The sequence below is a fragment of the Marmota flaviventris genome, chromosome 5 (assembly GCF_047511675.1).
Source record: "Marmota flaviventris isolate mMarFla1 chromosome 5, mMarFla1.hap1, whole genome shotgun sequence".
NCBI lineage: Eukaryota > Metazoa > Chordata > Mammalia > Rodentia > Sciuridae > Marmota > Marmota flaviventris.
Window position 1 is genome coordinate 13,622,271 of NC_092502.1, and position 13,935 is coordinate 13,636,205.

The 13,935-nt window shown below is 45.6% G+C and overlaps 1 protein-coding gene across 6 annotated transcripts in view; it reads right to left on the reverse strand.

Annotated features, from left to right (window-relative positions):
* Window positions 1-13,935, reverse strand: part of Tenm2 (teneurin transmembrane protein 2) — an 892,009-nt gene that overhangs the window by 50,814 nt on the left and 827,260 nt on the right. For all 6 annotated transcript variants that reach the window (XM_071612002.1, XM_071612001.1, XM_027938624.2 and 3 more), the window contains 3 exons: window positions 8,717-8,927; window positions 3,780-3,899; window positions 542-803 (listed from right to left, as the gene is read on the reverse strand). In XM_071612002.1, coding sequence (XP_071468103.1) covers window positions 542-803; window positions 3,780-3,899; window positions 8,717-8,927 — 593 coding nt within the window. The remainder of the gene's footprint in view (window positions 1-541; window positions 804-3,779; window positions 3,900-8,716; window positions 8,928-13,935) is intronic.

Below are 13,935 nucleotides of genomic sequence, written 5' to 3' on the forward strand. Positions count from 1 at the left end.
ATGATTTTGGGATTAATAATTATTCTTGGTCACTGTTGCGTTTCTTTTAAAAAACCACACTGTTGGCAAAAGATATAAATAAGAACAGCAGGCTTTATTGCTAGCTGCATGCGAGGAGGCCACGAGAGGCTGTAATTATATGAACCTGCGACTTCCAGTGACAATAGTGTAAAGCAACAGGGAGGCAATGATGTGCCCTGTGTCGTAACACCGATGTAGATCATTAAAGCGCCTCTTACCATGGATCTCTCTGACTAACAGGAATAAAAACAATTTGCAGGTGGTCTGCACATATGTATATTGTTTTTATTTTATGAAAAGCTCCAGTGACCGCCAAAGCCTTGAATGACTATCTGCAAACACTGGAACATCCGGGAGGGCTTCAAATTTCTGTTTGTGGTGCTCTATGTCTTATTGTGCTCCCTCTCCTTTAGTATTAGTTTCGGGCCCCTCAGGAAGACAGGTGTGATGGGAGGAAGGCGGCTGGTTGGCATTGGTTAGGAAGTACCCAGCGTCCCACCCTGGTGCCCGCAGCTCCTACCTGGGTCTCAGGCACGATGGGATTCTGCCCAGGGGCAGCACTGAAGAAGGTGGACAGAGGGGAGGAGATGATGATTGGATCGGGCCGGACAAAGCCACTGAGGTCACAGCTGGGGATGGAGTTCTCCTCCGTCTTCATCACCAGGGTGTCCATGGCATGAAAGCTATTCCATGGCAGCCACACGGTGCGCTCCTGGCTCATGAAGGGGGCTCGCTCAAAGTGCAGGGTCAGGGCGGCACCCCCGTTGGCGATCAGGTCAAACCTGGAGACAGGTAAATGGGTTCTCTGAGAGATGCTATGGGTAAGTTAATAATCCTCTCTGAGCCCAAGTTTCTTCATCTGTACAATGGGAATAATGATACTGACACGTGGTGTCTCAAAGAATGTAACATTGGGCTGGGGCTGTAGCTCAGTGGTAGAGTGCTTGCCTCACACGTGTGAGGCACTGAGTTTGATCCTCAGCACCACATGAAAATAAATAAATAAACAAACAAACAAATAAATATTGTGTCCATTTACAACTAAAAAATATTTTAAAAAAAGAATAAAATATGAAGACCCCAGAGTAGGCATGAGCCAACTATGTCCCATGGGGTGAGCCTGGCTCACCACCTGTTTTGGCAAATAAAGTTTTATTGGCACACAGCTATATTCATTTGCTTATGTAACCTCTATGGCTGTTTTCCTGCCATAGTGACAGCGCTGAGTTGTGGCAGCAGAAGCCACATGGCCAGCAAAGCCTAAACTATTTACTCCCTGGCCCTTTGCAGAATGTGTTTGCTGACCTCTGGTGTAAAGCACTTAGCACAGCGCGAGGCTGAGAGAAGTGTTCAGCAGACAGTGTGGTGACAGTGACGTGATGCTCGGACATTGGCAGGGGCTCACAGCACCATGCTTATAGCCAAACTCCATTCTGCTTCTGTCTCTGGCAATGATTCTTTCACTGTATTCCTGCTTGCTCCTGATGATCTGGGTGGAGGTGACCCACCAAGAAGGTGAAAATACAAAAGCTCTGCTTTTCCCATTTCATAGAAAGGTAGGAGGTCAACAGAGAGTACCCCGCCTCCAACTCCCGGCTGTACTCCTCTGGAATCTCAGCTCTTTGCAGAAAGCAGCTTTTCCATCCTGCTTCTATCAGAATCCCTACGGCTTGGATCAGAGTGAAAATACACTGATAGCTGGCTTCATCCAATTCTGGTAACATAATTGCTGTTTTCTAACAGATGTAAAATAAATGACCGAGGACCACATAGATATGAAGGTCAATATCACAGTACATTTAGTATGACAGTTTACATATGAATTTGTTTATATATTTGTTTCCTGGGTATGCATGCTGTTGGGGAAGGATTTGCCTAAGCTGTACAAGAGACTCAAATGCCTCAAAGCAACATGGTTCCTAACTGGCAAGAAAGAGTCAATGGAAGAGTGTGGCCCATGCTATATTCATAACAGATTGTGGGATTCCTTGGAGCATTCCCAAACACGGCCTGGGACTTGCACGGCTTTTCAACCTGAGCAAACTGAAGAGGCACCGATCCAGGAGTTTGAATAGATGATCTTGGAGGTGGATTTGGACCCTAATTAGTCAGGGAGCATCTGAGAGGGACAGGGGAGTGGAAGGGACAGACAGCAGAGGGAGGACTCAGAAGTGTCTTGTGCTGTTTCACAGGACTTTACAGAAATAGCCTCAAGGCTGTTAGTTCTTCACGAGCACTGACTTCCAAGAATGAACAAGGCCCCAAAGATCTTTGTGCAGTATCTGTTAACCATTCCAGTGCTTTTGAATAATTGGATTTGGCCATAGAAACCTCTGAGTAGAGCTACCAGACAGTTAATGACTGCAGCTGGTCCTCCACTTATGTTGGTTTTACTTATGATTTCTCAGCTTTTCAAGGTTATGAAAGTGATCTGCAGTCAGTAGAAACTCTAAGCACATCTGATCTCTTCCTGAGTTACCAACGAGAGGTCCACACTTGCAGTGGCAGGGAGCCATAGTTCCCAGTCCATCACCAGGGCAAACAACCTGCTGCGCACTGTGTCGCTAAGCAGGGATGTTTGGTAGGTCAGGTAGAGTTCATGCATTTTTTTTTTTAATGTCACTTTCTTTATGTTTTGATATCTGAACTAAACTTATTTTTTTAAAAAAATATATATATTTGGTTGTTGATGGACCTTTATTTTATTTATTTATATGTGGTGCTGAGAATTGAACCCAGTGCCTCACGCATGCTAGGCAAGTGCTCTACCGCTGAGCCACAGCCCCAGCCCTGCATTTTTGACTTATGATATTTCAACTTACGATGTGCTTGGGATGTAAGGCACTGTAAGCTGAACATTGGTACTGAGGATTGGATGTGAACCCTTAGACCCCTCCTTTGGGTCTCAGTGTTGGAATGTTAAGGTGGATCTACTGTAGGCTGGTGGTTTAAAAAACTGCCTGCAAGGCTTAGGACAGTAGGGAATAACTAGACTCCTCGCCAGAGAAAGCCAAGCTCACAGTTCTTACCTCCCACGCCATGCCCAGGATTTCCCAGAGTCTGGTTTTATAGAAAAAGTGCTGCATCAGGTTTACAGTGATGGACGCTTGCTTCCTTTGCAATGGCTAGGACAGCTGTGTGTGTGTGTAAGAGTTTCCAGTGCAGAGTCAGTGTTTTCCCCTTCCTACAGACTTCTTATTTTCTTATCGTGTGTTTAACTTTTGACTCGGTGCCCGGTAGGTTCAGGCAGAGGCAGAGCTTTCTTCTTGGTGGGGGTGAATGGGCGCACGTTCCCAATCAGAAGATCACTGGGGACTGTTGCCTCCTTCACACAGCAGGGAGACTGCTAAATGTACTTAATTAGACTTCTCTGATTACAGCCCACCCCCTCAAGACTGTAGCGAAAACATCACAGCTCCTAGAGCCACAGATGAAAGCAGAAGGGGATCACCACAGGACACTGTGTCATGTGGATTCTTGTCACCCTGCACTGCCTTTGATTTAAAATCGGAGTTAGTTTCTAACAAACCACCTTCTTTCTAGAATCTGCCCCCACCCCCAGCACACACAGAACAGCATTTGTTTTCTGGTTGGGATAGCACACAGGAAAGCATGGAGTAACTTTGGGGAATCCTCTCTGAAGGTCTGGTCTGGTGGCCACCTCACACGGGGAGTCACATAAACCCAAGCTGACTGCACCGTGGCTTTCCGCCTCCGCACTCAGCCCCGGACAGGTCCCAGCCCACAGTGCTACTTACGTGCCATCCTGGCGGGTGATGGTGTAGCCATACTTTGGGTACTTAACAAAAGACACATTCACACCGACCAGGGGAGTCCCATCTGTAGTTACTACTTGGCCTCGGATGAGAGATACCAAGCTGGGAGAGAAAGAAACAGAGGTCTTTGAGCCACATGCAGGAGAAACAGATCAAGGGGTGCTGAGTTCTCTTTCCTTATTGCTACTACTCCCTCATCTGCATCTGGTCCCCAGGCAAGGAGAAGACCTTCAACATGAATTTCTAGCTCCACATGACCATGTCTGCACAGAGGGATGGGCAGAGGGGAAATCTCAATGTTTTGCTTTTCTAAGAACAAAAATTCTGACATTCGAGGTGAAATCCCTTGGGTAGCCTGGCCCGCCCCGGGGCTGGACAGTGGTCTCCCGTGTGCTTTCCCTCCAGCCTTGGCTGGGTTCCACTGCTTGATGCAGTCTGGCTTCTGCTTGGCCCGGGCTCCAGGCTGCCCTCATCCCTCACGTGCATGCCTTTGCCTGGCACACGGAGCATTATGCTCGGGTGAGAGCTTCCCCATCTGGCTGCTCATTTCCTAATTTGGTGCTGGAGCAAGGCCATGCCACGATCCTCCTCCGGGCTGGGAGTTGGGGGCGCAGGGCAGCGCACATAGGTTTTATTATGAGGCTGGGATGTACACATACATAGTTTTTTGCTGCCCTCCAAGAGCAAAATTTCTCCCAATCTATAAAAGCCTGAGGAAAAGAGAACATTGGAGATATATTTCTTTCTGGTGAAAATAGCTTGGATTCTGGATTGCATGTAGCTACATATTTTTCTCATGTCAAGTTCCAACTGTCCTGGGGGGGTGGGTGGTTGAAATCTGACACACGCATTTTTTTTTTTTTCCTGATGTTAGGGAAAGTTCTCTCTCTCCAGACCACAGTAACTAGAATTTTCCCAACAATGCCAATTTCCAACCAACTACCTCTGGGAAACCCTGCACCCAGCCATAGAGATGCTACAATACAGGTTGAACATTCCTTATCTGAAATGCTTGGGCCCAGAGATGTTTCAGGCTTTGGAATTTTTCGGATTTTGGAATATTTGCATGTACATAATGAGATATCTTGGGGATGGGACCCAAGTCTCAACACAAAATTTATTTATGCTTTCATATACATCTTATATACATAGCCTGAAGATGATTTGATACAATACTTTTAATAACTTGTGCATGAAATAAAGTTTCATGGTATGGAATTTCCCACTTAGGGGTGCCACGCTGGTGCTTAATGTATTTGGGATTTTGGAGCATTTCACATTTTGAACTCTGGGGTTAGGGGTGCTCACCCTGTATTCTACCCAGAGCCATGTCTCCTGTCACCTGAATCCTCTAGACTTCATGGAGAAATGAGACAATGAGAAGCTCCACATCTTGGCCTTGAAGATACAGGGCAATTTGGCGAAAGCAAAGAGGTTCTCAGGCTCCCGGGTTCCTGGACACACTCCCAATTTCTAGAGTAGGCAATCAAGCTGACCCATTCTTTGCCAGAATCTTGTCAAGATTTTTGGAATGCATTTACTTTTGCAATCCCAAGTGTCCTGCAAACTGGAGGGAGGCTGTCTCCAAGCATCTCTCTTTCTATTAGTAATACCCCCCACTGTTCAACTCCAACCCTTTGACGATCTCAGGGGTGTTTAGACTGTTCCACTGACAGCTCTAATTGTCTGCTACTGGCTGCCTAACAAATGAATCTCATTTTTAGCTAGTTCCAACCACAATGCTAGAGTCTTTTGAAAGTAGAAAACTAATTTATGAAAATAATCCTTTTGTTCAATTCCATTTTCTTATCTTAGCTCAGACTTAGATTTCTTTAAGGCCTTACCAGACACTATTTTAAAATCGATGATGTGTGTTGATGACCACAAGGTACACAGTGGTTGTGATAAGAAAACAAAATCGGAAGTACATTCCACAGTGGGTTTCTTCCCCCCTTCCTTTTTTTTTTTTTTTAAAAAAAATTTCTTTTTACAACTGCTATTTTTTAAAAATCAGTCCTGTAGCACAAGACTGTGAAGAGCACCATAGGAATAAAAGGGGCTGGGCTGCCCGAGATTTCTACCCTTCTATTTTTCTAATTCTTCATTGTTGCTGGCTTTCTATCGTTTCCAGGCAGCCAATTTGCAGAAAAGATTCAGCTAAGACATGCTATCAGTTCATTTCTATTTATGATTATTGATGTGTAACAATTATCACATTATCTAGATAGTGAGATCCGCTCTATAAATTATAGTGGTGGAGTCAAGGCATTTTAGTTATTTTTGTATGCCATTATCTAGGGAACGCCTTTGAGAAGTATTGAATTAAGTTCCTTTTTACTCCTGGCTTTGTCCTTCATTATTTGTCAGGCAATGATGTACTGAAATCCACATGCTTACTGAACTTCGACCTGCGCCTTGGAGTACAGTTTGGTATTGCGTGGATCTGTGCAGACAAGCTGGAGTGGATCATCAGAGCTCCAGAGAGTTCTCCATGGCAACTTCCTTTTGCTCACATCTCTGGGCTGGGATAATCCCCTGAAGATTTTTGGGGTCCCTGCCTGCCCCCCTGTATATTGGCCCTCACTTGAGATGCTTTCTGGCAATGGTAACTGTTGCTGGGGAGGAGAGGAGGAAGTTAGAAGGGATAGGTGGAGGAAGAGGATGGAAAGGAGACTGTTAGGATTTAGGGTAGAAATAATGAAATGTAAATTAGGGAGCAGATGGAAGTTGACCCGGGGTCTTTGGAGGATGTGTTCATGGGACAAAACAACTGTATGCCAACTCAACCTAAAGGCTGTGGCCTAGTGCAAGATCCACCCAGGAGTCTTTGGCAAGATGAGTTACATTCATAATTAAAAGGAAACAGACTACAGAAACCTTCCCAGATTTAGGGAGCAGAGGGAACACTTCCTTTTTGGTCAGAGAGTTGTGGTTTGTTTATTTATTCATTCATTCATTTATTTATTCATTGTTTATTTATTCTTCTATTAAAACAGCAACATACCGTGAGTAGAATATGATACTATTCTAATGGCACTCATCTAGAAAATGAGGTTTATGAGCCCAATGTGACACAGTTAGGAAGTGTCAGGGTGGAAATAGACGAGGGTGGAGATCACGGTTTCTCTCGCATTATTATTTATTTTTCTACTTTATGTTTGGTAACATCAGAACAGAGAAGCCAAAGTTGTTGACTTAAGGTGATTTTGTTAAGCAGTCCATTCAAAATGGCTGCCAATAACTGGGACAGCCCAACTTTCCAGAGGATTCTAGGAGGCTGCGGAATGGGCTGCACCAACTCCTACCCTTTCCTGTGCCATCGAAGCTAGACTCTCAGGGAGGGGTGGGGACAATCATGGCCCCATGGTGTCTCCTCCCCATGGTGTTTCCTCCCATGGGGACAGCCATGGCTCCATGGTGTCCAAAATGGGAGTAACAAGAGAATCACCAATTAAGCTCCTGAGAAAAGTGAAGCCTAGTATCCCCCATCCTGCTGGGCCTGATAAACAGCAAGCTCAGGAGCCTTCCTGAGGATGTAAGCTGGGCGAGGAGGAGGAGGAAGGGGAAGAGGAGGGCAGTACATTTCAGAGGGATATCCTCTGGTGTCCTGTTGCATAGGAGGGGCACAAGAGTGGGCAGTAGAAAGGTGTTTTATATTGCAAAATAACCCAAAGAGAGGGTTTTAAATGTTCCTACCATAAATAAATGACAAATGTTTAAGGTGATGAATATTCTAATCTGTCAGATTTGATCATTTCACAATGTACGGATGAGTCAGAATGCTACATTATAACCCAAGAATATGTACCAAATATGTCCCATTAGTATATGTCAACCAAAAAAAATTTCAAAATTTAGAAAAAGAAATAGAGAAGAAAGGTGGAGGGTGGGGCGTGGGAGAGAATGGTGCATGATGGGGCTGTCAGAAGGACAAGGGGTCAGGACCATTTCGCTCAAGTTCCTAGATGCTAGAGATTTTGAGGGCGAGGACCCCAGCAGTTTTGATTTTTCCTCATGAAGGGGCACAGAGATGGAGTGGGGTAACACCCAGAAGACCTTGCCGCATGTCTTACACCACCAGATGGGGATCTGGGCCCATGGAGACGGAGATCAATCGTGCCCAGCCAGGCCCCTCCCATCCCTTCCTTCTACCCTCAGACGTACAAATGGTACCTAGAAGGTAGGAGGGGATGGATGGTTGGGAGGGGCCCCGCGGTGAAATCTTCCCTTTACTCTCGGGGCACAGTTCCAACTTGTCCTGGCCTGAAGGGAAGGGCCAAGGTGGCCACAAAATAAATTCAGAATTTGACCCTAGAATATTCATAAACCTCAAATCAGCAACCCAGAGCAAAGACAGACTGGGGAGAATGAGTGGCCCCTGCACATAATGGGCCACGAGGAGACGCCAGGGGTGAAGCTGCCGTGAGCATCGAAGTCATCGGCACATCTCTGGCTCGTCCTAGGTGCTCAATACATTCTCCCCACTGGCATCATCTTGAATCCAAGATGCCAGGATGATAGGTTATGTTATCAACTTAATAACAGCTGTCAAAAAGCCTCTACCGAATGAACTATTTAAGCAATGCTCAAACAAAAGTCACTCTCAGAGGCATTGTAAAGGGAGATTTAAAAGAATGACAAGAGTGTCATAAAATAATAGATCATAACAAAACAGGGGAATCCACAGGTATCTCCAGCAATTCTGGATCGAAGGTGGCCAAGTCCTACAGCGTGCACGGGGCTCTGCTGGAGCCTCACCTGGAGTGAGGGAAGGGCTTTCTAGGAGCCTGGCAGGGAGCAGCCTCAATTGGGCCATTTCCAGGCCAACGGGGCCCACGGAAAGGGAGGAGCACTTCCTCCTACCCCAGTGGGGGGGGAGCTGGTGACCGCAGCAGCCTGTGGGGACACAGGGTGCTTACCTGCTGTTGAAGGGGTTGTCTCCAGGAATGATGTGGGTGCTGTCCTTGCCTGCCAGGAGCTTGATGCGATCGTAGAAGGACTTCACAGCTGGCCACTCCGTCTGGCCCTGCTGAATGATGTCCATGGGGTCCCGGGAGCCCCGGCAGAGAGGGCTGTTCTGACAGGCCGTCTGCAGGCAGCAGTCGGGGTCCAGGCAGTCCACCAGGCCATCTGGAGGGGCAGAGGCAGAGCCAGGGTCAGTGGATTTCATGGCACTCAGCCGCTTGGAGATGCGAACACTTCCCCGGGGCCTTGAATTGGCAGGTTCCACACAGCAAACCTCGTATAATTCCAACCTATGTGCATCGAAAATAAAGGACTGAAAGGACGTGACTGAAAATGTTGACAATCGTTGTCCCTAGTAGAAGATAAGTGGGTTTCCATTGGCTTTCTTGATTACATGTCTCTGGAATGTGCTTCCTTCTTCTACTATGAGCCAGGGTTATTGGAGCGGTTGGAAATAAAAATAAAAACGTTGCTTTTAAATAACATTGCACAAATAACGACCGATGGCCAGTTCTCAGGGACCCGTGCTAACGGGAGCACAAGCAGTCGAAACGTGTGGGGCACCTAAGTCTCACTTCCATGGAGAAAAGAATTCCATTCCTGCTCCCCTAAGCCAGCGAGGGAACTGCTGAACAGCTGGAAAACCAGGCGCTGTGTGTTGGGTTTTCCAGATCCTGTGTAGAAATGGCCTTGACACGGGAACCTGAAAGTTGAGCCACCAGTCCACCTGCTGCTTCTGGTTCTGCCCTCTTACCTGTCGGCAGGACCTCCAGCATTTGGATTTACTTGCCTGGATTCCTGCCCCTCACATCCCCATTCCTGGGATGATTCCTACTTATCCATCTACAATTCATAAACACACATTTACATGCATCTACTTGTTGGATGAGCCAAAAATCATGGCACCTGTCCTTAAAAAGAGGACAGGATGGTGGCAGAAGCAGACAGACGGGCTCATAGCTTGAGACCTGGTTTAGATGTGGCCTCCCCATCCAGGAAGCCTTCCTGATGATGCCCTTGGCTGGGTTTGTAATGGACTGAATGTGTGTGCCCCCCAGATCCGAATGTTGAAACTCTAACCCCCAATATATGGTACTAGAAAGTGGGGCTGTTGGGAGGGAAATCAGCACTGGAAGTGGAACCTGAAAGGGGTTAGTGACCTCGTAAATGAGACTTCTGAGAGTCCTCTGGCTTTCTTTCTGCCCCTGTCACAGGGAGGAAATGGCCATCTACTAATTATGAAGCAGATCCTCCCCAGACACCAAATCCACCAGCACCTTGATCTTGGGCTGCTCATCTTCCAGAACTGCAAGAAATATGTGTTTGTTGTTTAAGTCACTCGACGTCCGGAGGTTTTGTTACAGCAGCCGCAGTGGATGGACACAGCTGCTCCTGCAGTGTGCATCCCTGACCAGAGATTTTTAATGAATGGCTCTGCGTTGAAATCCTATGGGGAAAATCAAGGACACACTCTAGACCCTCCAGAGACAGCACTGGGGGCAGGGTCCGGAAGGCGCATTTTAATCACAATTTTCAGGTGATTCTAATGCACACAAAAAAAATCTAGAAATGGTTGTTGTTAACACCAACTTCCTTGTGCTGGAATTAATTATCTCTTTATGCTTGCCTCCCTGAGTGGAAAATGAGCTCTGTGAGGAGAACAGTGTCTTATTAATTTCTACATTCATGTTTTGCTTAATGCCAAACACTAATGTTTGTTGAATGAATAAATGACTGTTTCCCATTCCTCACATCTGTTAGAGCTAAGGACAGGAAGGTTCTGGGCAGTGTCCACTCCTTGGGATTTCCTGTTAGAATGGATCTGTTGGCCAATCCTTATTCACTCTGCTGGGAATTGATTGAGAATAAACTTGCTTACACCTCCTGGATTTGATAGCAAGGCATTTTTCTGGCCCTAACCAGCATCACAGAAACAGGTTCTCACACCCAAGGCTGTGCTATGACCGACTCCTGTACTAGGATGCCCAATCAGAGGCCTGGTTGTATGCTTTAAATTTACTACAATGTAAATTTTTTGGCATTAAGTTTTACGTTTGGTTCTGCTAATGGAATTGAAATATATAATTTCACCAAAGTTCCACTGTCTTTTAGCAATTAATGTACAATTATTTTAATGCATTACTTCCTTTTTAGCAAACAAACAAATTAGGAAGTTGCATGTTTTGCTTGGCTTTCAATGACTAAGCCTACCTCTCATTTTCCACACGGGCAAATGCCGCTCCGTGCCTTGTAACACATTTAGATTTACAAAAAAATTCCTAGAAATTCAGGCACAGGGGAGTGAGCAGGCACGCACACTTTAAATTTAGGAACTTTCCAAATCAAGGCTCCAAATGTTTCAGCCGACTGAATCAGCTACTCCCCAGAGAGCGGAAGACTCAGACCCCAGAAAGACCCAGAAACCATGCTGTATCCAGTAGGAGGATTGAAGTCCCACATCAGGTCCATATCCCATTGTCCAATCTGGACTCAGGGGCCATTGGCAGAATAAGAAAAAAAAAAAAAAAGAAAGGAAAAATATAATTGCACAGAATTCTGCCTTGACCATCACCTCCGGCACACTGCTTTCTCTAGACAGAAATAGTCCACCACGGAATGCTTGCTTCGGATTTTAAAAATAACCGACTGAGCTACATTGGCAGTGTTTCATTCTGCAGCCTCAGAAACTTCCCAGGTGAGAAGGAACCCTCTGTTGTTAGCATTATAGATTCTTTTAAGGTCGCCGGCCTCTTCCCATTAGGACTTCCATCCATCTCAGTGGCCTTTCCCTCCCCTCTGGTCCATACACCACCCACTCCCTATTACCAGCTTGAGGGCCTCTTGAACTCAGTGCCTTGAGAGAGTTTGTCCACTAAGTTCTGTGCACTTTCCTCCCCACCTGCTCCTGCCTGCCATCTCCCTGGGCTGCAAACTGCCTCCAAACTCCAAATCTCCAATTTCCCCACTGTTTTGTTGATTCTGGGTTTTCTATTCAAGAGCCTGTCTGTCTGGCAGGAGATGGCCTAAACATGTCAGCAACTGCAGATGACAAATAGGAAAAAAGAAGAAAAAAGGTCTCAGTGATTTCCTCCTGCATATTTACAGGTACCTGCTCCAGAGATGGCACATCTGGGGTTCTCTCCGTGAGTATGTGCGAGCATACCTTATGCCTACGATGACCTCATCATGCTGCGTGATTATGGGCTGCCGAGGCCGAACACTTTCCGACGGCACTGTGAACTTTAAATTGGCACTCCAATCTCCCAGTGGCCTGTCAGTCATGAGAAGCGCATCTCCATGCCAGCCAGCCCCTTGGATGCAGTCTGACATTGCAATCTTCAGTAAATTACCCTGTCACTGACAATCTCGCAGTTATCTCGCAAACAATCAAGCAGCAATCAAACTGTTCTGAATCACCAGTTCAGGACCTAAGAGGCCTCCGATGTCTCCATTCAACAGCGGCGGGAAGCCGCCTGGCCCTCCTATGGCATTGGGCGATTTCTTTATTTATATTTCTCCCTCCCTATTTGTTTGTCTGGCTGCCTTTCCTGTGGGGAGGGTGGTGGGAGAGGTGTGCAGGGGCCGTGGGGCCCGAGTCTGACTCGGCAGTTGTGGGGAAGCGCACTTGGGGCTGCCCTGTGGGGTACACTGTGGTGGCACACATCGGTGTCATCTTCCTTCACTCTGAAACGTGGTCAAGGAGAATTGTCTAGGTGCCTCTGTCAAAGCCCATGCTAAGTCACAGCCCTTGCTGAAGTCTACACGTATAGATCATATACTAATGGCAATGGCAATTTCAGGGAAGGGTGACATGGGAGACGCTTTCTGGGAACAATATGAGGCATTCTTTTCATTACTGTTGATAAAGAAAATCAGAGAATCTCCTCTAACCGTCTGGCAATGTGAAGCAGAAATCAGGGTTAATTATTGCTGAATTGAATCCTTTGGATTATAAGTCCCAGTGTAAAAAGCCAAAAATTCTACAAAGAAGATACATGCAGAGGTAAGAACTTGGTCTCTAGAACCAGATGGATATGAGGTTGAAGTTCACCTTCCCTAGTCCCTAGCTGTGTGAGCGAGGGAAGTTAAACAACCTTGCTGAGCCCCAGTTTCTTGCCTTTAAAGCCGAGTTTATCAGCTGGGCATGGTGGTGCATGGTGGAATTCCAGTGGCTTGGGAGGCTGAGGCAGGAGGATTGTAAGTTCAAAGCCAGGCTCAACAACCTAGGGTGACCCTAAGCAACTTAGCAAGATCCTGTCTCAAAATAAAAAAAATAAAAAAGGGTTGGGGATATGGTTAAGTGCCCCTAGGTTCAATCCCTGGTGTATATATATATATATATATATATATATATATATATATATATATATATATATATATAATATAAACCCACAACAAAAAAACAAAACAAAAAACGATTGAGTTATCACAGTACCTGTACATAGGGTTATGTGATAGGGAATAAATGATTACACACATACACACACACATCATCTGTCTGGCAAATAGTATGTGTTTAATAAACCATAGGTATTACTATAATCATTACTATAAAAACTCACTGAAGGTTTTTAACTCTTAGTTTATAAAATCTGGACATTAAAATAGATAAAATGAAGGGCTGGAGTTGTGGCTCAGTGGTAGAGCACTTGCCTGGCATGTGTGAGGCTCTGGGTTCAATTCCTCAGCACCGGATATAAATAAATAAATAAATAAATAAAAGATCCATTTACAACTAAAAATATTAAAAATATAGACAAAATTAATATGCCCTTATATTTTGAGTCAATCACTAGTATGGGCTCTGGGCTGGATGAATCTTGGCAAGCATGCCAGACTGTGTTTCCAAATAGTGACAGGTTGGTAACAATTAATAGTGATAATAGATGCAATAGATAGAGGGGCGTTGTCCCATGTTCTTGATTTAAACCTTCTTGGCAACTTTGCAAAGCAGAATAATGTCATTCAAGAATTTCATACTCTGGATTCTAGATTTTAATCTGAGGATTGGCTTCTACCTAGCTGGTATCTGGGGAATTAACTGCTCCATGCCTCAGTTTCCCTCATATGTAAAATGGAGACGATGGTGATGACGTTTGAGAAGTGATTAATTCTTGGTCCTCTGTATCTGCGGTTTCCTTATCAACTAACCTTGAAGGCCTCTGACGGTTCT